The 26670-nt window shown below is 42.1% G+C and overlaps 1 protein-coding gene across 5 annotated transcripts in view; it reads right to left on the bottom strand.

Moving 5' to 3' along the window:
• Positions 1 to 26670, bottom strand: part of FRMD5 (FERM domain containing 5) — a 396131-nt gene that overhangs the window by 55203 nt on the left and 314258 nt on the right. For all 5 annotated transcript variants that reach the window (XM_069222965.1, XM_069222966.1, XM_069222967.1 and 2 more), the window contains one exon: positions 1168 to 1242. In XM_069222965.1, coding sequence (XP_069079066.1) covers positions 1168 to 1242 — 75 coding nt within the window. The remainder of the gene's footprint in view (positions 1 to 1167; positions 1243 to 26670) is intronic.

The following is a 26670-nucleotide window of genomic DNA, read 5'->3' as shown; positions in this document are numbered from 1 at the left end:
AAGCTACCTTCTCTAGAAGAGGGTAAACTTCCTCAAGCAGTAGAAAATTTGGGTCCTGATTGCACACTTGTATTTGAGTTTGCGATTTTATGGTCTGCTTACAAATTCTGTAAAAGATCTTTGCTCTGTATGTGTGATACCCATTTGTACAGGTGGCCTTTTCACTGTTTTGGCAAATGCCTCAGAGAGTTCCCAACAAAGGTGTTATGATCAGGGGAACACATTGTGTCAATTTTTGGTAGGGGCTAAGCCTCTTGGGCTCTGGTCTTTACCCTTTTCTCTGCCCCAAAAGGAGTGTTGCTGAACTTGTAGCTCATACAGCCCGATGTACTGTTGGTGTGACTTGGTACTGTATTGCTGCCTAACCTGAAGTCTCAAATGCATTGCCCCACCCTGGCAAACATACAGACCCCCACTTGTTAGACACCTATTGCCTTAGCTATCTCTGTATCCTTTTTTATTCGTCCCTATGTGTCATCCGCAGTTGGGCAAAAGAGGCCCAACATCAAAAGTTATGCTTATGCTTTGAATTTTACTGCTTGTCTAAAGCCTGCATTTCTAAGCCGTCCTTGTCACAGAAGTGGCCCCCTTCTTGTGACCCCAAAGAAGATTCTGAAGAATCTCCTTAATATCCTCCCTTTGCCACTGTTCAGATCTGCTCATTAATGCCCCAACGTTTGGGGTACTCCATTGCATTCTTGCCAACTGCCCTAAACGTTATGCCTTCTGCATCCAACCTCTTGCTTTCTTTACAAAAGAAGGATTGACCAATTGCTTTATTGACCGATTCCACAAGTTATGTTACTGTGACTCTGCCTCAGTCATCACTGATCTGTAGGAAGGGTAGGTGGGACTTTGAATGTGAGTGCAAAAGTGTCCTCAATACACTTTTCAGTGTCACTGACCACTGCAGAGGAGGAAAGAAAGACTAAAACAGGGTGCCGATGGGATTGGGTGACTGATAGCCTGCAATCTCAATGTGCAAAATGTCAAAGTTGACCCAGACAACACAAGAATTATCATGGGCTGAAATCCCAAAACATGTATAATACATATGAAAACACAGACACAGTAGCTATTTCTAGACCTTAAACAAGTCTTTAGGGCACATTAACTAAAACCTACCTCATTAGAAGGCTATTATGAACAAAACATGAGTGTTCTTACCTATATCGGAATCGGCTCCCTTTAAAGAACAGGTTGCTGCTTGACACAGTACGGACCTGGCTTGACTTCTCCAGCCTGCAACATAACAAGCACAAGCATAAGCTCCTAAAAACACAAAGAAGTGATGGCACAAACACACAGAAACCCAGAGACAGAAGTACAAGGTATCTGGAAGCACCCACCGCTGACAGAAACACAGGGAGAACAGCAGAGACAGGAGCACAGAAGACCCCAAACCCACTTACTGGTGCTAACAAGATGAGAAACCCAGAGAAAATACTCACTGTCCACACAAACAGAGAGAATCCCCATGAAAATACAAGAGATCGGAAAAATCTCAACCGTTGACAGAAGCCCAAGAAGAAAGTGAGGGAAACAGAAAAAGAAAATCTGAAAACACTCTCTGCTGAAACCACATATGGAAAGCCACAGAAACATGAGTGAAAAACACCCACTGCTGAAAAAACGACAGGGTGAAACCCAATGCGAAAAGCAAAAGGTACCTCATAGCAGCCACAGCAGACACACATACATAACAAAATCTTAGAGGAGAAAGAGACCCAAAAACACTCACTATTGCCCCTACAGGGAAACCAGAAACACCTCACGGGGAGATCCATAACAACCACTGGTGAAATGAACAATGGAATACCCCATTTTAGCCAAACGCAAGGGTCCTCAAAACAGCAACTGCCGAAATAAACACAGGAGGAAACAAAAACACAAATATACTCAAACCCACTGCAGACACAAACACAGGGAGAAACTCAAACAAAGTATGGAAATACCTACTGTTGGCTCACAAAGAGGAACTATAAAAACACAAGCATAGAAGGAGACCAGAATACAATAACTACTCAGGAAATAGAAAAAAAACATGAGATAAGCAAAAGGAACCCAAAATCTCATACTGATACCACATATGGTAGGAGACAACCATACAGACACATAGAGACCTAAAAACATAACAGCTGATACAAACACCAGGCAAAACCAAGCAAAATATTGTTGAATCTCGAAAGTACCCATTGTCTACAGAAATTCAAGACGAAACGCAACAATGGATGTACAAGAGGCCAGAAAACATGTACTGCAGTCACAAACATAGGGAGAAAGTCCACACACAAAAGGCCCAAGAACAGTGTCTGCTCACCCAAAAGTTTGAAACCCATAGACACACAACAGCCAAAAACACCATTGTTGATGCAAAGATGGATAGAAACCCCAGAGTATAGAACCTAAGGAAGTGAGATGCCATCACCAGAGGAAATCCACAGATATTGAAGAAACAAAGACCCACAGCTGACATAACACTGGAAGAAACAAGTGCCATGACTCGAAAACAACCAGTGCTCAAATAAGTATAAGAAGAACCACCTCTTTACCCCCACACCAAACAAAAATATTGCCACAAGGGAAAACAAGTGAAGACACAAGAGGAGATCAAAAAACACCATTTGCATACATGACAATGAGAAAAACCCAGAGACAACAGACAAAAACATACACATATACTGCTGATTCCAACATGGACAAAAGCACAAAGACCAAAAACACCAACTATAGAATCAGGTACAAACAGACACCACGAGAAACATGCACAAGAGACACAAACCACTTGTCGCTGAAACATATGTTAGAGGAAAGAGACAAATATTAGATGATATCCAGAAACACATGAATAGAAGATGAGTTCAAGAGACCGGATACATTAACTGCTGACACAAACATCAGAAGGAATCCTAAGACTCGATAGGAAACTCGAAAACACTTAGGGGGTTATTCTAACTTTGGAGGAGGTGTTAATCCGTCCCAAAAGTGACGGAAAAGTGACGGATTTACCACCAGCCGTATTACGAGTCCATTATATCCTATGGAACTCGTAATACGGCTGGTGGTATATCCGTCACTTTACCGTCACTTTTGGGACGGATTAACACTCCTCCAAAGTTAGAATAACCCCCTTAATGTTGAAACAAGCACAGGGAGAAACACACGAGACTAAGAACATAAACGTTTGACACATGCAAGTGGTAAACTATCTAACTATGAGAAAAAGCCACAATGACTACATAAGCGAAGCCAAGGAAATGCAGAGGCAGTTACTGAGCCCAGAGATTTGAACGGAGGGAATAAAAATAGTGGATACAACCACAAAAACATGCTGCATGAAGAACGCCTCTGCCCCTTATCACAGTGCAGATATACAGACACGCACTACAACTAGAAATACATCTACAGATATGAAATGTTTACATAAATTTAAACTACATGAATAAACCCAGACAATCCAATGCTGCAGAGACAATTCCATACAACATACACAGCACATATACAAACACTACCATAATAAGGAGAACCTACTCCCTCATTAATTAATCAATACACACCACCTAGTCAAATTCAGATGCACAATGAAAGTAATACAGTCTACAACCAATGCATGTGACAGTAAAGGATGCAGTCGCCCACTGCCACTTAAGCAAGTGCAGATATCAGTTGACAGTGACTATTCTAAACACACCACAATAAAAAAAAACTGGAAATGCAATGCTACATTTATGAATACAGACTGCCACAATGCCGACTATAGACACCTATTACCACAGTGACATGCGTAGATATGCACTACCACCGGCACAACCAGGCCCTCTGTCAGATATAAATACAGACACACTGATACTGTACCAACTGGCAGGAAATTAAATGCAAACAAATATCTACCCAGTGAGACACACATCAAACAGCAATGACAGATGACCTAGTATCACACCACAGTTATAAATCCATATGCTTACTGTTACAGTGATGTATACATATTAACAATCCTATGACCAATCTTTAAATTGTTGAATGCATTTAGTATCTTCAAGCCCAAAGAAGGTGCATCAGTGAAGCACATTAGTGCTACATAAAAGATCTAACAAAAAATAAAAGATAGTTTTCCTGAAGAATTTTGCTCCTTCAGTGGAAAGCCGTTAGTTAAGTTGTGCTAAAGGGATTCTTTTAAAAAGGTCACAAACAGAAGGATGAAGAAGGTGTTCATCTCTGACATAATCACCCTTTGGAGGATGGTGTGCTCTCTGACAAACACCGGACTTATCAAAAGACCACCCAACAGCTCCCAGAACTGGTAATGCCACACATGAAAAGCTTTGACTTTCTGGAGCAACTAGAATCAGACATGGTAACGACTCCCAAATCTACCTGCCAAAGAGCTTATATTCTCACTCCCTGAAATAAGACACTCTATCCAGATCTGAAATGAAAGTATGGGCTGTAGAGAATGGAAATGAAATTGGGTGTGAAGAGCGAGGGTCTAGGACCTTGCCAGTGGTGCTAAGTGTTTTGGGAGAATTGACTTTCTGAAAATGGAGAAGGAATGGTTTCTTACCTGTAAATCCAGTTCTCCCTCAGGAGAATCTCCATTGTTACAAGCACTGAACAGTCCTAACCACGTGCGAGGATCCCGGAGCACTTCTTTACAATATTACTTCTTAAGTGTATAAGTTCGCCCTGCTTCAGGAAGGCCTGTAGAAACACTTAAGACAAGAGCACTGTGCAGCCTATAAGGAAGGCTATAATGGCCAATTTCTTCAGATTGCTTATTTAAAGCCAAATACTTTGGAAGAATACTTAAATCTCTTTCACAAACCCTTTTTAAAAATAGAAAGATGAAGGGAAAGAGGACAGTTTAGCCCTATAGGCTGCCATTAAGTGAATGTAAAAACAGCATCTGTGTCTATAAGGGCCTAGCGACCACCAGTATCCTATCATGCCCAGCAGGTGGCAGTTGCTTCAGTTCTTTTTGACAAGATGTGGCAGCCTCAGATAGGTCCAATAATCATCTCCGTCATCTCCTCCGGGGTGGAGGTAGGGTTGCTTATAACTCAAAGGAGATTCCCCGAGAAAGAACTGGGATTACTGGTAAGAAACCTTTCCTTCTCTCTCAGATCTTCTTTGACAGTCATAATCACTGAATAGAATAGCAGGCCCATCTCCACCAAAAGCGCTGGAAAAGACAGAGGAGACCAATCTTCCAAATCAAGCAAATAAATTCCTCCAGGAGGTCTGACCCACTTGAGCATCTGTTTAGTATCTGAATCCAAACTATAACATTTGGTAAACATATGAACAGATCTCCATGTGACAGCTTGATAGATTTCAGATATAGGGACATTTCTCATTAAGGAAGCAGTAGCCACTTTCCCTCTAGTGGTGTGAGCTTTAGGTCTACTGGACAAAACCTTGTTTGCTTTCAGATAACACAAGAGAATGCAAGATACTGTCCATTAGGAGATGTGGCTAGACCTGTATGGACTTTGAAGAGACTGCTTTGCAAAGGTGGAGAGAGTAATCTTGTCCTCCCAATTGCCCATAAGTTGGTCCCACTGATCTCCGAGCCATTCCTTGAGACAGGACGCATGTGGAGATGGGCATTAGGAGTCAGAAAGCCATTGAGCCGAGAAGAGAGGACACTGATCTCACTGTGAAGTGACAGACTTTAATGAGAGTGATACTTCCCTTTCAAAGGACACATTCTTGCTGAATGATGTCAATGGAGGCCCCCAAGTAGTGCCGTCTTAGAAGTGAAGTAGAGTTTGTTTGGCATGACCAATATGCAGCCCAATCATTGTAGAAGACTACTGGTCAACTGGTAATGGATTTGGGCTTCTTGCGGTGTTGATGCTTTGATGAGCAAGTCATATAGATATGGGTAGACAAACACTATGAGGTTTCTGAGATGCACAGCTGCCACTGCGATACCCTTCAAGAGGGGTCTGATATGAGGCCAGACGGAAGCACTTTGTTCTGGTAATGCTCGTGACCCACAAGGAACCTTAAAAATTTGCAATGTTTCTTGGCGATTGGTATATGAAACTATACTTCTTGGAGGTCTATCAAAAAACCAGTCTCGCTGGTGTAACTGGGGCTAGATCAGATGCAGTGCCAAGATTCTGAACTTTTCTCGCCTAATCCATTTGTTGGCCAGTTTCAAATTGAGAATGGGTCTGAACTCGTTTCTGGGACCTTTCTTTTTTCCCACAGAATAACGGGAATAAATCCCTTTGCCCTGTTTGGGAGAGACATCCTCCACCACATACCTTTGTGGAAGGATGTTTACTTCGAAGTGCAGCATCTTTAGATGGCGATTGGATGGCTTTGGTGGAATATTTGGCAGAGGACTGGAGAATCTGAGACAATACCCATTATGAACAATATTTAATACCCAGGCATCTTTTGTGATGGATTGCCAATCTGTCAGGAAATGAGATAATTCCCCCTACTGGAGTGGGTAATGGAAGGGGGGGAAGTAAAGGTTAATTGCTTAGAGCCTGCTGTAGACTTTCTCCACCATGCAGGCTGCTGAGTGGCTCTTTCTCTGGGCTGACGACGTTGCTGCTGGTAAGGCCTCTGCTGGTAGGATTGCTGGCGACCTTGTTACCAGTGAGGGGTTTGAACCCTCTGTGGGTAAAAACGTTGTTGGCAAGGTTTGTAGGGCCTTTGTTGCTCTTTCTGCTTTTGGAGGCCTCCTGCCTTTAGGGTCTCCATCTTGGATTTCATCCGGGTCATTTAGTCGTCCATATGACTGCCGAAAAGTGTAGATCCTGAGAAAAGAATGTTGATAATCCTTTGTTGGATTTCATGCTTAAGAGCTGTGAGGTGGATCCATGAATGCAAGGCCACCCCATGGCAGTATTTGTGAGCTTCTAGCAAAGATTAATCAGCCGCAGCACCGTTGATCTGGTTGGAAACTATCATACTCTTGTTCACCACTTCAAGGAAGTCCCCCTTTTTGTCCCTGGAAAGATCATCGGCAAATTTTTGCAAAGTCTTCCACAAGGCCCTGTCATACCTGCTCAGAGATGCACTTGCTTCCTTTATGAAGTTTGCAGCTATGCCGCAAGCCTTGCATCCCACTCAATCCCACTTTTTACTCTCCTTGTCTGGTGGTACCATAGATGAAGGAGTGGTGGTGTGATGCTTCTTTACTACAAGGATAACCACAGAATCCAGAGAAGGGGCGGAGCGGAGAAACAGTGGGCTCTGACCTGGAGGTATGTTTTTTGTTTGCAGCCTCGATGGAGCAGATGTTGGTGCAAGGATCAAGTCCATTGCTGGTTCTTACAGACCCGGGACCAATGGTAGGAGAGGCCTGGACACTGATCTATTTAGAAGCACCTCTCACCAGCACCTCCTGAAAAGTGTTTGTATCATCCACTGGTGATAACTGTGGTTGTGGGGAATCAGAGACAGTTGGTATCTGCCTGCGCTGGAAGAATAAGAGGTGGAATAGTAGATTGAATGATTCTTGATCTTGTTTGTGATCTGGATCGGGACACATGGTGACGATGTAAGCACATGGATGATGGCCTAGATGAAGAACGCTGGGCCCTGTGGCAATGCCTGGAGTGGCATAAATGATGGGGAGTCCTTGATCAAGATTGTTGCAGAGCAGATAGAGGCCTCAGAGGAGGGGCTCCCACAGGCTGTGGTGTTGGAAGAGGCATTTGCGCTATTAGTGGAGAAGTTGCCAGAGGAAGAGGTGGAGATAATGGCAGAGGAGTAGGAGAGTCTGGTAGCAGTATAGGAGAAGAAGGAGAATACACCCTGGAGTAATCAGTCTGGGGATGATGCTATGTGTCTCTGGCTTAATATTCTAGCCTTTTCCGCAGACTTTGATGGTCTCAACACCAACACACTTCTTGATGTCGACCTTCTCCTACGTCTTACAACGACACACTCCTCGACTTTCCTCTATGTCTCAACATCGAGACACTCCTTGATGTTCAAATCTCTCTACGCCTCAACAGTGTAGTCACCTTCGAAGTCAACCTACCACTTCTAGACCTCGACCCTCGCCTCCTTTTCTACGATAATCCAGCCAGTGAGGATGAACAAGTTAATAAGGTACCTAGACTTGACGTCAAACCTCTCGACTTCAACCTGGAACTATGTCATTTGTGGGCTGTATTTCTCTTTTTGGATCTCCAACGCTTGGAGCCCTCAGAGGAAGGGGACAGATGTCCCACCTTCAGACTGCAACCCCTGCTGCCTACGTGGCGCCTCTGTGCCAAGGCGGTGAATCTTCTCCCATTCCATCAGGGTACATCTGGAAAGCCTCCTGCAGTGAGGGTCTGACTTGGTCTTCTTTAGTCCACAGTCAGAGCACTTGTCACATAAAGATGACATTTTATTTCACTAAGGAAAAAAACATTCTGTCTTATCAGAAAGTCAAAGGGACAGGCTAACTCCGCCAAGTGAATCAATTGTCAAACTTTTATGTGAGATTTTTGAAGAGAAAAAGCCAAAAAGGGCAAACTCAGAGCTCCAAGATCCTGTCACCAGGAGCCAGAAAAAAGAACTGAAGCAACTGCCACCTGCTGGGCATGATGGGATTCTGGTGGTCTCTGGGCTCTTAAAGGCACAGACGCTGTTTTTATATTCACTTAATGGCAGCTTATAGGACTACAGTGTCACCTTTTCCCGCATCTTTCTCTTTTTAAAAAATGGTTTGTGCATTCTATTAAAGTATTTGGCTTTAAATATTCATACAGCTGGATAGAATTACTCTTTTTTTAAAAGCAATCTGAAGAAATTGCCCATTATAGCCTTCCTTATAGGCTGCACAGTGCTCTTGTCTTAAGTGTTTCTACAGCACTTCCTGAAGAAAGGGGAACATCTACACTTAAGAAGATATATTGCAAAGAAGTGCTCCAGGATCCCCACACATGGGCAGGACTATTCAGTGCTTATGACTATCAGTGGAGATCCCCTGAGAGAGAATGGCCATTTACTTGCGTGAGCTTAGTCAGCCATTCCCCTTCAGCTTGGTTCAGACTGCCACTGGGCCTAAGCCTGTTTACCTCTTGCAGCGTGACTCCGAACATGAACTATGCAGCACAACCCGGAAGTGCTAGCCGGCACCTTGGTAGAGTGTTTGGGAAATGTGTCCAGGACATAGGATGCAAAACTTAGTCTATTTGGCAGCAGACGAAATAATACAAAATCCAAATGGAATGTGTGAAAATGCACTTGACCTAGCGGATGAATAGTGCCCAAAAAATCCTACATTCACTATGCGCAGGCCAAGTTCGGAGAGCTAGAAAAATGGTGTGTCCTTAGCAAACACTGAGGACAACCACCTGCAACTCAGAGTACCATGCTTCAGAGTTCATGTTACCAGCAGTGCTACCTTACTAGGAATCACTATATTCCACCAGTCACATTATTACAGCTGCATTTCTGCACGTACTGCACAGGGCAAAGCAGCAGATTGAAGGAACATTGTTAGTGCTCAGAAAACAACTAAACAATGTGAGAAATTCTTACCACAATCCCTACCGCAACGACTATGAGTAATCATAACAGTGAGACACACAGGTGCCAACTGAAATGGAATAAATCCCTAGACACCAACTGCAACAGGGATAACATATATACACAAACAGTCACAAGCCCTGCTGTAGAGACAAACGACTACCACAGTGACAACTAACAACAAGAAATATAGAAACCTAAACAAAACTACTACCAATGCAGACATTAGTAACACAGGGACAAACACAGACAGCCGCTACCAGAGGCGAATACAGACACCCACCACGAGTGACAAATATGCAAACACTACCAAATCAACAAATAAGGGGTACATCTGTAAATGTGATAAACCCACATACGCTATTGCGAAAAGCATAAATCAACATACATACTTCCATTGCCAGACCTGCATCAGAGGCAAATACACAATCAGTGCCATGGTGAACAGAGTAAAATTCCATTCATTGAGCCTTACATACTAATACGTCTACGGTACCTTCCACCCTGTCGAGCAACTTAAAATTCTTTCTTAACGCGGTCATTCCTGTACTAGCTCTCTCACACTCTCTCCCACTCTCACTCTCTTACTCCCAGTCCTAGAGAAGGGAATGGGCTCGCAAAGGAAGCTAATCCTCCTGATCAAGTGTTCTCTTGTCCAGAGGGGCTAGAAAAAAACTCATGACACAGACTTCTTGGACCAAAGTTACTTAGAGATAATTTTGGTCGCACATTTTGCCCAAGCAGGATAATACAAGTAATTTGATAACCAAAGTAATGTACTAAATCCATTCAAGGTGCCCAATCCTATCAAAATAAGTCAGAATAAGGATGCCAAGTCTGACATCCGTGCCTATTAAAATCACTGACACACAGAGCAAAGCAGGTGGAGGCAACAGGGGTGCTTCCTTCTTTGAAACCCTTAGTGAATAGCATCCACTTGACAACGGAATGAGATAAATATTTCAGGATATACAAAAAACGAAGTCTGCCCTACATTCCATATTTGATGGATTACATGATTTGTATGGTAGATATCGATTGCAGATTCTTCCAGTTGGCGAAAGTCTCACAGAAGCACACTTAAAGCAGGAAGCATACACAAATAGAAATTAAAGAAATGGATGGAAGAGAAATGTTCACCAACCCAAAGACATCGGAGGATCATAGTCCAGAATGCCACTTTCCTGGAGAGGTACTGGAGAGGGCAATAGTGTAATGGCTCAAAAGGGGGGATCCATAAGTCTGGTAAGCTTCCACACTGGAGTGTGGTGATGCTGGGAGGAATTGCACTTTTGAGTCCTCCCAAGAAGGCTTGAACTACAGGTATGCAGAAGAGAGAGGAATGTTCCCTCTTTTGCATGTAGGTTGGTAGATGGAGCCATATCGAGATATATGCTAGGTCTGAATTTTGTAGATGGAGCAAGAAGCAGATTACAAGCTGGGCTGCAGGTTTTAGAAGGTCCAGGCGTTTGTGAATGCAGTAGTGGACACATAGTTTCCACTTTGCTGAATAGAAGGCATGTGTGGTTGGTCTGTGGGATTCTTGTAAGATGACCATTCATTCATATGGGGATGTAAGTAACCAAACTCTAGGACCTTAGGTGCCAAATTGCTAGCTTGAGCTGTTTGAGGTCTGGATGCCTGGTCCACCCTTGGTTCCTGCTGAGAAGGTCCGCCATGTTGCAGAGTTTCTCACAGGAACTGATTGACTTCTCAAGGAGTGCGGAGTACTAGGGCTGCCTGGCACAGGTGGGGGCTACGAGGATGAGGATTTGAGAGGTCGCTTCATCTTAAGCACCATAAAGGGAAGGGGCGGGAGAAGTGGAATAGCATTGGCAGAGATCCCGGACTAGTTCATAAATAGTGCAAAGCCCATGGACTGTGGGTGTGGGTACCTGGAGGTGAAACTTGGGCAGTCTGCGTTCTCGGTGATGGCAAAGAGGTCTATCACCATAAGTAGTGGAGCAGGACATACAAGCCGCCAAGACTAGATTCTCCATTTGAACCTCCGTCTGTGACCACTGTGCTGAGAGGCACTGCTGTAGCGGGTGCATGTGTAGACTGACTTGGGGCACAATAGCAATACATGAAGTCATCATGTCTAGGAGGCGCATTATGGTTCTGACAGTGAGATGGGGACGTGGCTAAAAAAAAGTACAAGCTTCAGAAATTCCATGACACTTTGCTGACTGAGGTAATCTTTGCCTGTAACTGAAATCAGCACCACCCCTAAGAAGGGTTGGAATTGAACAGATTGTTGGTGGAATATTAAGGCACTTATGGTGAATCCGAGTAGGTGAAAAAAAAAGAGATGGTTGCCTAGATGTTGCTTGCATTCTTGATCATCCAGTTGTGTGGGAGGCAAAGACTACCAGGCGCTTAGTAAAGATTCAGTGGTGACACCGAACACAAGTACTTTGAAATGGTAATGATGGCCACTTACCGCAAAGTGAAGGTAGCACAGGTAGACAGGATGCATGGGGATGTGTAAATCAGCATCCTTGAATTCAAAGTCCAATACTGCCATCTATTTGCCTTCTTGAAGCAAGGCAGAATGTTGCTTAGGAATGAAGAAGTAACGAGTACACAATCTGTTGACCTGCTGCTGGGTGGGGGTGGTTGGGAGGGCATTAGCTCTATGGCCCCTTTTTGAAGGCACGCTTAGACCTCTTTCTCTAGAAGGCTCAGATGCTCCCTGCTGAGAATGTGCCGGCAGCATAGAATGTTCAGCGTAGGTTCCAGGCAATAGCCATGGACCTCTGCTAAGACCCACTTATTCAATGGGACTTCCCACCAGGGTGGAAAGAAATCCTACAACTTGCCCCTAGCAGATGGAAGGTATGATCAGGTGGAGGGGGAGTCACTGTATGGAGGTCCCTTTTCCGTTTTTGTTGCCTCTGTAGAAACCCCTGGCATACCACTGTAGTGTCTGCTAGAGATGGATCTGCTGCTGCTTCTGGGAGAAGGGACTAAGGAGATAGCCTTGGAGATTGACGTAGGCCTAAAGGAGCCCCTAGGATTTGAAGTCTGGAGGGCACCCAATCTTTTGGTGGTGTTGGTGTCTATCTTGTCCAGCAGCTGGTCAACCTGGGAGCCACAGAGATATTTGCCATCAAAGGGCAGGATAAGCAGATGCAGTTGGACCTCCGGTCTAAAAGCTGAGATGCAGGGTTATAAATGGCATCTAATATGGACACTAGTGTTAACCCCTCAGAACTCAGTGACAGCCATATCTAGGGTGAAACAGATGGATGGTGGTGTTACCTCTGCGACCAACTCCTCTCACCTTTTCTTGAATTAACCTGGGAGGTGCTTAATGAGCTTCTGCATTTCATCCCACTATGCTCTATCATATTGGGAGAGCAGGTCAATGGATTTGGCTCCCCTATAGCGGGTGGTAAGCTCCTACTGCTACCTTCTGCCCAAGCGATGTCTAGCTTCTTGCTCTATGTGTTGGGTGGGTGACAGTGCTCTGGGACTTAGACAAAGTCTCCTCGAAAAAGTAATCTTGCTTGTGGAGGACATGCATGTCCACCTTATGAAATCTGTCCACCCTCTGTATCACGTCATGATATGTTGTGGCATCATCTAGGGTTGATGCCCTAACTGGATAAAAATCCAGGTTAGGATCTCCAAGGGATCAACATAGTAGTCGTTCCATTGGTCATTGACGGGCACTGGATCGATCGCTGCATCATAAGTGTTGGTAGGGTGGAAGGAGCTACCTTTTCCATTAGAGGAATGAAGGGAAATCCTGTGGTGAATGCACAGGTGGTGGTGTACGGGAAGCGGTGGAGGAAGAACATGCCCTCTTGTGTTTAGGAGCTGGAGGAACATCCAAAGCCTGCTGTTCCTCAAAAGTCAAATTCCTTTTCTCTGTGAGCCTTGAAAGCAGCTTTGTGGAGATCTTTTCAGTTTGAGGATATTTAACCAGACCCTTCCGTCTTGCATACACCTCCTTCTGGCGCTGCTGCAAGATAGGATTCATCAGAGCCTGTCGTAGAAGGCGTCTTTGAAGGCGATGGAGCCTTCGGATCCAGCAGTGTTTTCAGCTTCAGGGCTGGGGGTTTCAGAGCTGGTATCGAAGGGGCCCTCAGCTTGAAGTGGATCAGAAGCTTATAAAGTATCTTCAGGCTCAACAGCCAAGAAGGGTCACCCTCTGCAAGGGGGACCTTGTCAGCTCCAAAGCCTTATTTCGGTGTCGACCAGAGCTTGAAGGCAGTGGAGGCCTGGAAGTTGGAGCCTTTGTGGAAATGCTCAATGATTGACCCCCTTTGGAGCAGTGATCTGCCTTACCTCAGGGCAGTTTGGGAGGCCTGGTGAGCTTTTTAAGGCCCACCCTATTCATGGTTCTGGCTGAGGTCTCTGTCTGAGGTCCAGAAGGCGTGGAGGGGGTGGTAGCCCCTTGCCCCTTTTCATCATGGTCAGAGTCAGAAGAGAAAGTCGGCTCCAGGCTAGGCGACAGCTGATGAGGTGGAATGCACGAGGGACCAGCTTCTTCACCTTACTTGATATGGAAAGGGTGGTCCCAATGCATCCTCCGATGCGCTCACCTTTTCTCCTGTTGCTATGCAAGAGTTTTCTTTGAGCAGAAGTTAAGGCAAGCCTTGCATGTGGTGTTGTCATGGTCAGGGGGAAATAAGAAGTTATATACATCGTGAGGCGAGGCCTGGAAACGTAGGCAAGTAAAGTTTCTTTCACCAATATCAAAATTGAATTGACTGGTGCAACCAGAATGAGTGCCTACTAAGGGGGGCATCACCCTACGCCTTGTGACTAAAAAGATTTCTTTGAAGAAAAACAACTTGCGAATGCACTAGATGGCAGGAGTATGCAGAGCATGTGTATCTATAGTAACACATGCTACAAACCTTAGAGTCATCCACTTACACAGGAGAAAACTCAAAAACAACCCTATGACATGTGGACTCCCTTCCAAAGGGACAATGGGAAGTATCACATAAACGTGCAGCCTCTATATTTAACTGAGATTCAACCCCATCCAAAAAGAAAATGCCTACTACCATAGAAGAAACTAATAGACTTTATGACAATTCTCACTCACTGCCAACAGTGAAATAAATAACCACAGCACCAAATTCATAGACAACCAATGCCTTGGACATAAATTCATAAACCCCTGCTACAGAAAAAGACTGACTGATACCCACCGACAAAGCAGCAAACTTACAGAAATCCATTGTCACATTAACAAACACATGCACTGCTGTTGATTAAACACACACTGCCACAGCAAACGTTCACTGTACTAGGAAAGGAGAAATCCACTGTGACAGGCACAAACTCATAGAAACCTACTGACATCAATAAAAAACACTTCCCTTGTTTCAGCAGCAAATTCCTACCATAGACCTAGCACTTCAGAAATGGATGCAGACAGCTAACAGTAGCTAGACATACACAGCTACAGGAATAATGAAAAGTAGTTCTCCAAGTCAACAATTCTGACCATAACAAGTTGTCTGGAAACCTACAAAGACATCTGCTGACAAGGAATCAGTCACAGAGACCTCCAAAAAACATCCACAGAAGACAACAGCCAATGGCTATGTATAACCCCCTGGCCCAGACTGTGGACAATGACAGATGAAGGCCATAAAATCCCACAACAACGCTTTACTGGACATTGACACAGGACAGAGATTAAGAGATTCCATAAGAGAAAAATACACTAAAGCTTGACTATAGAGTCCTCCACAGACATCCAGTGGTAACAATAAAATGAGCCTGACTAGAGAATTTAATTGCGACACCAATACAGACCCATTGCAATGGATATTATGTGGCGCCACCAGCATAGGAGTTTTACTAAAAATACCCTCAGTAACATAAAGTTAAATAACTAGATAAAGTAAGAACAGCCATTCGGTCAATGGGATATGTTAAAAATGGAAGACTGATGCATCAAAGCTTACACATATTTACTGGACATAATGCAGGATAGAACCAAAATGCCATGGATTTCCACTACACACATTACCAATGCAGCCATCCCAAACCCACTGAGGGCACGAACAGAGAAGAATGTTATCACATAAAGACTTCAGCAGAGCAAACACACTGATCAAAGAGGTAGAACCCTACATGCATTGGAACAGCATATCCTAAAATTCGAGGACAGCCACAGCAACATTAAATTAAACAGTTGACAAAGCTGGGAGAGAGGTCAAAGAGTCCAACTGGCACAATAGCTGCCACACAAGTAATGTAGCCAATCCAAAATCGTCTGATAGGGACATGGGCAGGATGCCATGTAATCCCTCATGCACGCAGGGGTGTGGAATTACTATAGCCCAACACCTAGGACATATTGTTTGGGGTCAAATTTATTTTGTCCATGGGACAAGCAGGCCCAACCCCCTGCAGCACAAACACTTTGGCTGCCAGGTTACAGGGAAGGAAACTGTCTGCGGTTGAGGTAGTATTTGTGTCCATGTGTCAATGCTGTTCGAACTTTTATTTATGGTACATTAATGCAAAGCCTTTATTATTAGGGTGAGCACTCTAAGTAAACACTGTATTGTTACACTGCACTACTGAAAGTGGTTCCAATAAAAACATTGTGCACACACCTTTGAAAAGTTTAACAATATACGGCTACGTTTAATGCTCCCAGAATGCTCTCTGATTAACTGCAAATGTTTGCAGAAGCTTGTAAGCTAAATTTATGATTCTTTGCTTTCAAAATAAAATATTCAGACAAAAAGCAAGTATAAATAAAATAAATAAATGTTTTGCTAAATTACTGTGAAAATGTAGGTACTATTTCTTTGAAGTATCATTTAATAAAATGTGTTGATGCAGGCTAGTATTCCCAAAAAATATGCATAATGAAAATAAACAAGCACTGGCAAAACTAACCGATCCAACACTGGTGGTCAGACTTTTGGTTTTGTCAATGCATGCCTTGTTTTGATATGGCTTTTGTAACACTTTATTGTTGTCGGACCTGCCAGGCCCAACAACCACTGTAACAGACATTGGCAAAAAGCAAAAAAGATTTGGTCTCAAAAACCACACATTGCCACAGTAGCTCTTCGCACTGAACAAAACTACTTTGTGTGTCAATATGCTCCTACTGGAAGAGCAGAATGCTATCACTTATAGCCAAGCCAGCTAAAAGATGGAGAGAGAGAGAGAGAGAGAAAGAAGTTTAATAAAATTAAAATGCTTTGGTTAATATTCTTAAAGAAGGTCACAAAAGTGCACCCTTGGTATATGTTTTTGCATTAGTGGCTTTCCTGAATTCACAAGAATTTAAGAAGTAGACCAGGAAACTGTACTCCCTGAAAATATTTATGAACTGTATTCTAGCAAGAGCAAATATGCATGTGTAGATTTACTCATGCGAAAATCTATTGAGCATTTACAACTTCAGTTTCACTCCAACCACTTTTTTCCCAACCCTGGAAGAACTTTGTATGGGAAAAGATTAGAGAAAAGATGGTAAACATCCTTAAAACATGCAAATTAGTAGGTTTGCACAGACTCAAGGGCATACCAGCCCTGGAACTAATTTTTACTGCTTCCTCCAGCCCCAGTATGTAGATCTTGCTATAGTAGGGCTTGAAATTGCCAATATTCAAGCCCTACTATATTATTAGCCCTGGAATAATCAGAGAGGCTATTATCAGAGCCCATACATAATGAGATTGCTGTAAAAATTGGTTGTTCCACTACATGGCACCAAAGAGACTAGGAGAGTTTTTTTTTTAAGGACAAGTAGATTTATGAAGCAACCTGTCCCATAGACAAGTAGATATTCTAATAAATTCCACATCCCTGAATGCACACTGTAAACTTGCAGAATTTAAATGGGGAAACAGACATTGCCATTAGACCAACATCCCTTATTGCCATACTTACTGTCAACATTATCACATGATTAAAGCTATGGGATCAAAAATGGGACACAGGAGGGTGATTAAAGAACCCCGTAGACACACCCTGCTTTTGACACTGCCATGTGCAAAGGCACAGAATCCATCACATACAGCCTCTAAGAGACACAGAAAATGGTGAGAGGTCATGGAACTCCACAGCAACCCTGACTGGAGACAGTGTCACAGAAGTAAAGCCGCAGGATCATTTAGATAAAACCCACTAAGGACATTGACTCTGGTGAAATGTCACGGACTTCCATAGGCATATCCATTTTGAGACCGCCATATAAGTAGAGCAACAAGACCCATCAGATTCAGCCACTGGCGACAACACACTGGTGAAAGGTCATGGAACCCCACAAACAGATTATCAGCCAGGATGGATATGAGTATAGCCACAGTATTTGTTAACTATATCCACTGAGAACAAAGACATTTGTGGGAAGTTACAGAACGGCAGAGATACTAATTTCGGGTACAAAAAACAAGACAACAAAATTTCACAGACACCAACTGTGACACTGACAAAGCAAACTGACAGATGACATGGGACAAGGACACCGTAATAAGGCCACAGAAACCCACATAAACGGAGGATCCACTGCTGACGTTGAAACCCGTGTGGTGACCACGGGCCTTCCTGCTTCTGAATTACTATCTCATGCCCCGGGCGAGGGGAGGCATGGCACGAGAAGCCTCGTGTTCGGCTCCGCGGGTGGGGTCTCTGCCTCCCTCCTGCAGGGACATCGGATGTCACTAACGAGGAGCAGACCCTCCTCTTGCTCAGTAGTGGAGGATTACCGGGCCGGCGGCGTGCAGGAGAGATCCCTGCAGGAGTCAGAGGAAAAGCAGAAAATGTACCCCCTGAGTCTGTGGGTGTGAGGTCACTGCAGTGCTCAGACCTGAGGGCAAACACGTTTTGGGAGAAAAGCCCAGCTATTGCTCTGAGGTTTCTGTACCTGGGAAGGTGTGAGGGAGTGACTGGGCGATTGAGTGTTTGTTTATTGTGCAGACTGCAAACTGACTCATCAATAGGCCATTCAGACTAATTAAGGTTTGTGACCAGTGTCAGTGACTTTTGTAAAGTAGGAGCTACAAGAGTATTGGAGGGACCAACTTTTGCATATACTGCCTCCCCACCTTGATAAAAAAAACATAAAAGCGTTAGGGACGACCTAGCTGCGTATATATATGTCTTATTTTTTAATACTCATTAAGTGAGTGCAGGCAAAGAGAAGAGGAGATACAGTGTTTTTCATTAACTAAGCATCATTCATTGGTTATGTTAATTTGCTGTATTATTGCATTATTCATATGTATCTGTCTGTTCACCTATCTATCTAGAAAACTGTGTAACTAGATATATATTTAGAAATATAAAAAATATATACGTGGAGTATATGTGTGGCTGTGCAGAGTCTATTATGCCATTTATTCACATTGTTGAGTGTGGGAAGGGACCTGACATATGAGAGGCGAAGCCTCAAGAGAGTCTTTTTACATCGTCCCTCCCTCAACAATGGTAACAAACAGAAAATTATCCTCAGCATATCTGCATACATTGCTTTTACACCATGGCGTTTTCTCATGTCATTTAATTTATATAAAAAGGTATTTAAACAAAACCAGGAAGCAATGACTAGCATGTGGAGTCATTGTAACATGCGATCTGTGAAACAGTAAACAGTGTTTTTCCTGTGTCAGTTGAACTGTACTGTATTAATAAATGTGTGAATGACCATTTATTAACACAGTTCCATTAAATAACTTATTTTATTGGAGAAAATGCATGTTCTTTGGCTTAACAGAGCAGTGAAAATAAATGGGGCTCGAAAATATATCTTAATTAGACCTACTGGACTGGGCTAATAAACACAATTACACATTTATTGCTACAGCGCAAAGGTCAAATGCAAGTTTATTAACAGGTGGGAGTAAACTTGACATGAGAAAAAAAAAAAATCTGCCTCACAAACTGCATTTTACAATTACTTTATTCCTGCAAACAACTCCCTTAGTTGTCATTTTAGTGTAATTCTACCCTACTGCACAACTGTAATCGTTTCTATTCTGGTTTTGTTTTTTAAGACAACAAATACACATGAAAAAATGCCAAGGTATATATATTATATGCAGATGCAAAGAATGTAATATTTCTAACCCTTGTTATGGGAGAGGAGTGGCATCATAATGCACTTAAGGCTTCACTTATGAGTCATAGCCCCTCCCCACACCCCGCAATGGTAATAAGTAGCATATCACACTCAGCACATCATCATATACAGTATCACATGTGATAATGCATAAGATAGAAGCATTTTTTTAAATATGGAAAATGTGCAAATTTTGTGTGCAAATTATTTCTTATAATTAGTGTTTTTATAATGCATGAAGTCCTAACCAGTGAACTGATGATGGTACACCTGAAATGAATTACTTAGGCTATTCAGGAGGCTAAATAATGAGGTGAATAGTGATGCCACATTTTCGTGTGAGACAATTATTTCTAAGCTGATATAGATGTAGTTTGATATTCTCTTCAACCTCCTCCTGCTCATTTCCCCCTCCCAATCAGTGTTCTGCTGCAAAGCCACCTCTCCCCTTGTTTCCATAGAACACCAAGTGAATGATGTAAATATAATAATGATATACAACATTATTAGAAAGGCTGAATTGTGAATGTAGGTTCCACCATGTACCCAAAGTATCATTTTCAAGGGCTTCCGCTTAAAGTGTTGGAGTGGACATGCAGATTCTATGAACCATAGTTAGAGGGATGTTTCATTTTGTGTTGATCATCACCGTTGGGTGTTTGCAGAGGAAAAGATGGAAGATTTCTCTTACCTTAAGAAGTGAGTTAGTGTTAATCACTTTTTAATAAATGTGGATGTTTCTGATTTTCCACTGTGGCACTAATCATGATCATGCCATGCTGAATGTGCAGATTCTATTTTTTAGAAAGTGTGATTTTTGAATAAAGGTACTTGGACTTTAGCTGTTGAAGTTTAGTCTAGCTTAGACTGTGATTATGCTTGGGGTTCTGTTGGATTATACAGCTGTCATTGAGACTGCTGTTACTAAGACTTTATTTCCTTATGTCCATTTTGACTTAGATTCTCTATGGGATGTGTCTATACTCTTTATGAGTTTGACCCTTAGAATATTTAATTGACATCTGTTTACTAGGGATTAAAGCATTCTATGATTTTGCATTTATTTTGTAATTCTGTAATTTGAGACTTTATGGCAATTTAGCATATTTCCTCTGTACCACATTTAACTTTCCTGTACTAAAAATCCATCTCCTACCTTAATTTTGGCCTAGAAATCAATTATTTATGTTTACAATATTTATTTCTGTTTAACTCTGCTAAATTGTGTTTCTTCTGATGAGGAGTGTAGTTTCTAACCGCTAGATCAACTGGAGCCTAATTATTTAAGTAAAATTTTGGGCTGATCAAATATTGGGGTTCAGATTATTGGTGTTTGGCACCCACAATTTTGGTAACAGAGGATGGTTAGTGTTAGAGCACCTCCTTTTTAAGGGGTCCCCCAAAAAGATTTTAGGAGAATTATTGACTCAGGCAGTTAAAACGAAGGTGTAAGGAGTTTTGCTAACTTTTTCAATGCTGGGTTCTCCTGTAGTGTGACAAGCAGTTCTACTGTGCAGTCCTGAATGAATTGGAGTGTAAGTATTAATAGAGAAAAGTTGAAAGTGTGAGTCTGAATGTCTGTAATGATGGATTTTTGCTTTTGCGGTGAGCTGTTTGGTTATGTGATGATTGCGGCTTCAACTGGTGGGCTGATTACCATTGTGATGATGTATTATTCGTATTTGTGGACCCATTTGATTCTTTTTTGTATATAGAAGGGAACTGAGTTGGTTGTCAGATTTTGTCGTAAATCCATGATCTCAAGATATTATTATTCCCTAGTCTGTTTTGTGGTGTGTAGAGCAATGTGCTGCTTGGACATGTGGAGAGATCTGCCTTAATGGATTTTTAATGTCTAATTTTGGGAGATTAACATGGGTTACTGTGCTTGCCCTGAGTGCACTGGGTTTAGTACATTAAACGAAAGGAAGATTTCTGCTGGACAAATATGTGCCTAGTGAGACCTTTGTGGGTTGTGTGGAGTCTCAATCTTGTTTTCTGATATTGTCAGGTTTATTGTGGTTCAGCAGTTGTATCCTTGTTCATAAAGAAACCAAATTGGAATTGGCTGATCAGCCAGGAGAGACTCGCTGGGATTAGTGTGACATGATCACTAGCAATGCTCTGATTGGTTGTCTGTAAGTGTAGCCACGCTGGGATAGGGTAACCTTTGAAAGACCCACACTGCTATCGGTTGTTGTTCGCTAAGTTCATTTTTACTGTTGATATGATGTTTTAAGTTCTTGAACCTAAGTACAAATATTGGTGGAGTATTGACAAAACTTAAGCCTAAGAGAGAAGATAAGCCTAATCATGTTAAGAAAAAGCCGAAAAAATGCACACCAGCATTTAAAATGGTAGAAGAGATTCGGTATCGTACATGTACCTAGATTCCTGAACGGAGTAAATATTCAGAGCACAATGAGAAATTACAATTTCCCCATGGAGGGCACCTTTTATTTTTGAAAAAATTGATTTCTTAAGACAGTCTATGTATGTAATGAAGCCAATGCCTAGAACTACACAGTCTGAAGCTCTCAATAAATGGCATCACATAGCGACAGAGAAAGAAAGAAAAAAGAAGGGAAGATCAATTAAGAAGTCTTTCATTGGCTGGTTAGAAGCCAAAATAGATGGAGAGGAGAAGGCAATAAGATTAGGCTAAAACAGAACACATCAAAACATTTCCTGCCATAGTGACAGACAAGGCTGAAACAGATAAATCAAACGAAAAGAAGGGAAATGAAGAACCAGAAGAGGATGATGACAAGTTCTTTAATGAATTATTGATTTTGAGACCTACTCCATATACAAAACTAACTCAGGCTACTGCTGGAGTTGATGGAGGTGGAGATACAATGGCAGTTCAAGTTCCTACTGGAGTTGTACCAACTGCCCCATCCAAAGTTTCATCTACAATGGCAATACCTAGAACAAGTGGGACAGAGCATGATGTTTCTACAGTGGTGGTAAAGCCACCCCCCAAAGGGATTTGCATTGGAATTCTTAAGACAGAATTGGGAGAAATGCTTTAGGGTAGTGTGGATATGAACAGATTATTGACATATAATGATGAGATGAGATATCGGATCAAAGAAGCAGCCAGACGCACCAATGAAGCACACGATAAATTAGAGGAGTTGGCTAATGGATTAAATGTTGACATAAATAAAATGAAAAATGTCAAATAAAATTACAAAATGGATTTGACACATGATAAGATTAAAGAGATGGGCCTCATTACTCCAAGAGCCCATATTAAAGATTTAATTGAGAAAACACGGCACTGGGGAGATTTGAAGAAATACAGAGAAAATAGAAAACTAGAACAATAAACAGGAAAAAGATGAATAACAGTGAAGCAAACCTGTGAAAAGGTGTAGTAAGTGAGTTGAAAGGAAGTCAATGGAGGGAACTTTGTGCATGCTCCTTAGACAAAGGTAGATTTGTTTCCTTTTACACATAATCTTCCAAAGTTGAGAGAAGACTCAGGAAAACAATATGATGAAGTTCATAAATTGACACATCTTTCTCTGATGTTGTGGCCCGATCTGAATTCATTGTTTGAAACTGTTGTTTCAGGTTCTTTGTAATTGGAGTGTAAAGTGGTAGAAGGGTGGACAACGCAGGAGCCATCTAGAAAGTGTCCTAATAATGTACCATCAGCAGATGTGGATGTAAAATTTAAGGCAGTTATCAACCATCTGAAGAAACAAATTCCAGAAAGGATATAATTTGAAAAAAGATATTAAGAACAATGCAGGAACCGAAAGAGTCAGTGCTCTCTTATTATGAGGGACTGATGCAGATATCCAAAAACCATAGCGGAGTCAACAATCCAGAGAAAGATGCCGTTAAAGGTTTTGTTTCTCTTTTTGTCAATGGATTAAAACCAGAGATTAGTAATCATATTCAGCAAAGTGATTTGTGTTGGTTGACCAAATGTATTGATGAAATTGGCCAAAAATAATAGTGATTATCATGAGAAGAAGCCAAAAAAACTCATAGAGAAGTTGGTGACTGTGCAAACAAAGTATTTTGAAAGGGGGAAGATGGGTTCAAGTACAAATTTTGGGAGGAATGGGATGATTGAAAATGTTGAAATGTTAAAAGGTCCACAGCTTGTCATTTTTTTAGCAGATCGGGCCTTGGAAAAGGGAATGTAGAAAAAATCCTGAGATAATTCAAGAACATATTCAGCAAAATCAGCAGGTGCAGAGAAAGAATGTAATGTCAAATATGCAGAATATGGAAAATCAGAAGACTTTTGAATGCCAGTACCCCCAGCTCAGGTAATGCAGAAAAATGTGATCAATAAAGTTCCATAAAATGCAGGTTATCAACAGAATGCCATGATCCTCATGGATGAGATGACAGCACCAGTCTGCAATGACATGGCCTGAGAGGGGAGGAGGACTGCTTACGTGGAGCAGTTCTAGAGGTATTTCAAAAGAGGCCCATATTTTGTCAGAGAAGTCAACAGTCATTCTATTTCATTTCTGATTGATACAGGGGCTACCCATTCTACAGTTCTTTCTGAGGAAGTACCGAACCTACCCCCCTCGGGAAGAGAAGTCCAGGTTGTAAGGATCAGTAATAAACACACTGTTAATCAAAATACGATAAATGCGGGATAAACATCAGCTTATTCTATTTGATTCAAGCCAAGTCTTGCTTGGAAGAGATCTTCTTTGCAAGATGAATTGTGTTATTTACTGCATACCGGATGATGTTTGTTGCAATAGAAGCAAAAGATGAAGATTCACTTTTCAAAATTAGTGCTGAGAATTCCAAAGTTGAGATGTACCCAGTGCCAACAAGAGAAGACCATCCTCCAGATTTAAGAGTTAGAGTCAGAAAGGAAGGCTAGGGTGTTTCAGAGAAAGACATGTATTTATTAAATCAACAGAAACAGTGAAAATAAAGGTATAAAAGTTATTGGACTTGAGCTGTTCAAGTTTAATCTGGGCTTGCACTTTGGTTAGGCTTGGGGTTCTATTTTATTTTTCAGCTGTCATTTAGACTGTTTTTACTAAAGACTATTTTTCCATGTTTAGTTTGACTTAGATTATCTATTGGCCGTGTCTGTATTCTTTAGGAGTTTGATACTTACAATATTTATTTGATTTCTGTTAACTATAGATTCATGTTTTCTATGATTTTTGCATTTATTTAGTAATTCTGTATTTTGAGCCTTTACAGCATTACATGCATATTTCCTCTGTACCGCATTTAACTTTCCTGTATTAAACTTCCCTCTTTTATCTTATTTTTGGGCCTGGAACTTAATTTGTTATGCTTCCACTATTTATATCTGTTTAACTCTTCGAAATTGTGCTATTCTGATGAGGAGTGTAGTCACTAACCGCAAGATCGACTGGAGACTCTGGAGCTTAATTATTTAGGTAAACGTTGGGGGAGATCAAATATTGGGGTTCAGATGATTATTGGGGTTTTGCTTCCACAGCATATCACACTCTGCACATCTGCATATATAGAACTGTATATGAGAATGTCTTCCAAATGTGTTCTGTCTTAGGTGCACTATCGAGGGTGCAGTGTTTCGAACAGAAAAGCCAGCAGTTAAAACGTATCTCCTTTTTACAGGGCTCGTGTGCGCAAGAAAAGATACATGAACTCCAGCTCCGTTGGTTTTTCGTTGTATTGCTGCATCAATTTGTGACACTAGTGACATGTAGTGTCATGAATTACTGCAGCTATGAAAGGAAAACGGACATAGTTCGAGTGTGTGTATCATTTCCTGCGCATACAAGCACTGTGAAAAGTACATATATTATATATATATATAATGCTTCTTTTCTTTACCAGTGCAAGATTTATATCTGTTTTAAAATTTCTGCTTTGCACAGTTCCATTTCGCAACTACTTTTGATCCTTAGAACAAGCAAACAAGCTGAGCTAAAGCACTAAACAGGCAATGTGGTAACTTTTTAGGTGAAGCCTCTCCCTGCAGTATGTTTACATATGCCATTATCTTTCCAATACTGATGGCCCAAACCTATTCCTACACCCAACAAGACCCTTTGTATCTGTGAGACTGGAAAAGACCTCACAGCTGAGAACCTGTCTGAGATACTTATCTGAGGACCTGATGAATGATGTCATTTCTGAGAGGCCTGACCGAGACCTCCTACAACAGAGGCCAGTGACCGAAAGCCCCACAATGGAGAACCCTGATCAACACCTCTAGCATCTGAGGGGCTCTGACCAATAAACTAATGTCTGAAGCAGAGACAATTTCAGACATGGGCAAAGAAGGCAGTTGCCTAGGCCCTAGAGACCCCATCTTCCAACGAGTCCCCTGATAAGGTGCTAGGGATAGTATGAAGACTCCGTCTCTCGCCTCCTTCTCTGTCTAAGTCTGTCTCCCACTCACTGGGTACCTCTATCCCCCTCTACCTACCCCTCCCTCACCACTCTCTACATCACATATCTCTCACTCTATCATCTTTCTCGCCATCTTGCTCCCCCCACTTGATCTTCTCTACTTTTACCTCCATCTAACTTAATATTACCATCCTGTCTAGCTAGCCCTTCTCTAGCTCACCTTTTGTCTACTTCAACTCTTTATCTATCTCTTTAGCTTGATGTGGCTCATCTCGTGTTACTTCAGCAATCACTAAATCCCCATCCATATCCATTTAACTTTCTCACAATCTATGTGACCTCTCAATCATGTTCAAACCCTCTCTCTGTCTGCAATATCTTTCTGTCTTGTATCTCTATCCTTACTTCACGTCACCTCTTCGACCTTAGTCCTGTCTCTTTACTCCTCTCTCCAGGTCTATAAACCTACTCCTGTCTATCGCTAATCTCTCTCACACTGTATACCTCACCTCTTTCAAAACAATTCTCTCTAACCCACCTCTGTCAGTTACTCACCTGTGTACCACTCTTTGCACCTACCTCTACCCCTCTAACCCTCCTCTCTATCTCACCCTATATTCTGCTACTCATTGTTATGATCCTATCAGACCTCCCTGCATCCCTTCTCAGTCTAGTTTATCCCGCTCTCAACCTCATCTCTTAGTACATCATCTCTCTTTCTCTGCACACCTAACCTCTCCCTCCACACTCTCTTTATCGCAGCACGCTCTACCTCA

This window comes from Pleurodeles waltl, chromosome 3_1, assembly GCF_031143425.1.
Source record: "Pleurodeles waltl isolate 20211129_DDA chromosome 3_1, aPleWal1.hap1.20221129, whole genome shotgun sequence".
NCBI classification, from domain to species: Eukaryota; Metazoa; Chordata; class Amphibia; order Caudata; family Salamandridae; genus Pleurodeles; species Pleurodeles waltl.
The sequence above is the reverse complement of the archived record's forward strand: the minus strand, read 5'-3'. Positions and strand labels throughout refer to the sequence as shown.